Source organism: Antrostomus carolinensis, unplaced genomic scaffold (genome assembly GCF_000700745.2).
Source record: "Antrostomus carolinensis isolate BGI_N321 unplaced genomic scaffold, ASM70074v2 scaffold39516, whole genome shotgun sequence".
Classification (NCBI taxonomy): domain Eukaryota; kingdom Metazoa; phylum Chordata; class Aves; order Caprimulgiformes; family Caprimulgidae; genus Antrostomus; species Antrostomus carolinensis.
In genome coordinates this window covers 1,496-3,344 of record NW_010324654.1, presented here as the reverse complement: position 1 = coordinate 3,344, position 1,849 = coordinate 1,496, and the positions used below count along the sequence as shown (strand labels likewise).

At 41.0% G+C, this 1,849-nt stretch overlaps 1 protein-coding gene across 1 annotated transcript in view; it reads right to left on the bottom strand.

The window, feature by feature from the left end:
* Positions 1-1,514: 1,514 nt before the first annotated feature.
* HOXA6 (homeobox A6) overlaps positions 1,515-1,849 on the bottom strand; it is a gene marked incomplete at its 5' end in the record, with an annotated part of 1,825 nt that continues 1,490 nt past the window's right edge. Inside the window, one exon of the mRNA XM_010171004.2 lies at positions 1,515-1,803. Coding sequence (XP_010169306.2) covers positions 1,544-1,803 — 260 coding nt within the window. The remainder of the gene's footprint in view (positions 1,804-1,849) is intronic.

The following is a 1,849-nucleotide window of genomic DNA, read 5'->3' as shown; positions in this document are numbered from 1 at the left end:
GCTTAGTGGCACCAGTCCGCGGAGCCTGTATGATTCATCCTCCGGTGCTGGCAGAGCCTATCTCCCTTCGCTCTATATATATATTTATATTTATTTCCCCCCCTCTTTTTCCCGTGCGGGAGGTTTCGAGAGGCACCCGGGTCCTGCCGATGTGAAATGGTAGGTACCCATGAAAGACAAATCCCGAGCAGCGTTTTTCCAACTAGGGGGTCAAATTCCAGGCGGCTTTACTGCCGCCGTTATTTTTCCGCCTCTCGGAGGAAAAAAAAACCCACAACAATAACAACAAAAAAACTTTAAATGCGGCGGTAGCCATTTTGCACTAGTGTTTTCCAGATTTGGCTTTTAAAATATTTAGAGCCGTAGCCCAAAATGCTCTGCCTTCCAAACAAAAGAGCCTTGATGCGTATACAAGTGTATCTGTACACAGCTTCACACGCACACTCACGCACACACAATATAATATAGAAAGCTATAACGTATATATTAATCAATATTTTCGCTGCGCTTATTTAACTTAAACAGAACTCGAAGTGGAAGCATTTTATGGCAGCTACTTTTCTTTAGAGTATCTATTTATTTTTTCCAGTGCTAAGAAATGCGAATGTGAATTAAGATACCACAAAAGCAGGGAAGAAGATCCCCGAGTTAATACGACTGATACTTTTCTTTTAAAAAAAAAAAAAAAAGAAAGAAAGAAAGATCGACCCAAGCCCACGAAGCATCAAGAAATGCAGTCCATAATTTAAAGCCCTTTCAGTGTAGAGCTGAGCTCACCGAAACCTCAGTGTAAGCTCAACGGGAACCACAGAAATGCGCCCGCCTCGAAACCTCTTCCCCCGCTTCCCCTGAAGTTTAACGCCGAGTTTTTACTTTAATTCTAGTAGTGCAGATTAGGCGGTTTAGCGGCATTTTAAAAAATCTCCCTGCAATTCATCTTAGCTTTAACTGCAAGTTTATACCCAGGGTTTTATACCACGATTTTTTTTTAAAGGATTTTTCTTCTTTTTGCTATTTGAATATCTTATACACGCGTAAAACTTTTTTTCCTCCCCTGCAGACCATAAGCTCCCAAACGCAGCATAACGAGACGGTCCGACGTAGCGGGAGTTAGGAAAACATAAACGCACGATTTTCTCAAATCACTCGTATTTCTACAATATGAACACTCCTAATTAAAAAAAAATAAAAAATCAATCGCTTATGTCTTCTCACACAGGCACGCCAGGGACACTCACTCACACGCAGATGCTCACCTCAAATACTTAAAAATCTGAACCATTTCTCTAACACTTTAAGCAACACCATCTACACTTTGGAAAGGTGGTTATATACATACATGCCTGTAGCTCGAAAGCTAGGACTTCCACATATATTAAAGAAAGTCATAGATGACTGCAAATGTGCATCTTTTCACCAAGCCTTTTGGGAATTAATAGACTGTGACAAACCTATAGGATTCTCGTAGCAGAAGGAATACAAGGCAAATAATAGTAATAGTAAGCACTAAGGAAAGGCCTGGTAGTGTTTATTAACCGTGGTTCTACTCCCCTGACTTTTCCTCTGTTTCTTCGCTGCTGGGCTGTGTGGAATTTATGAATTTGTTTTCCTTTTTCCATTTCATCCGCCTGTTTTGAAACCATATTTTAATCTGGCGTTCAGTAAGGCAGAGGGCGTTTGCAATCTCAATACGTCGTCTTCGGGTTAAGTATCTGTTAAAATGAAATTCCTTCTCTAACTCTAGCGTTTGGTATCTGGTGTAAGTTTGCCTCCCTCGTCTCCCATGAGTTCCATATACTGTACCTGTAGAAGTAAAGACAAAACGATCGCATTGGACAGGGCCCAGTGA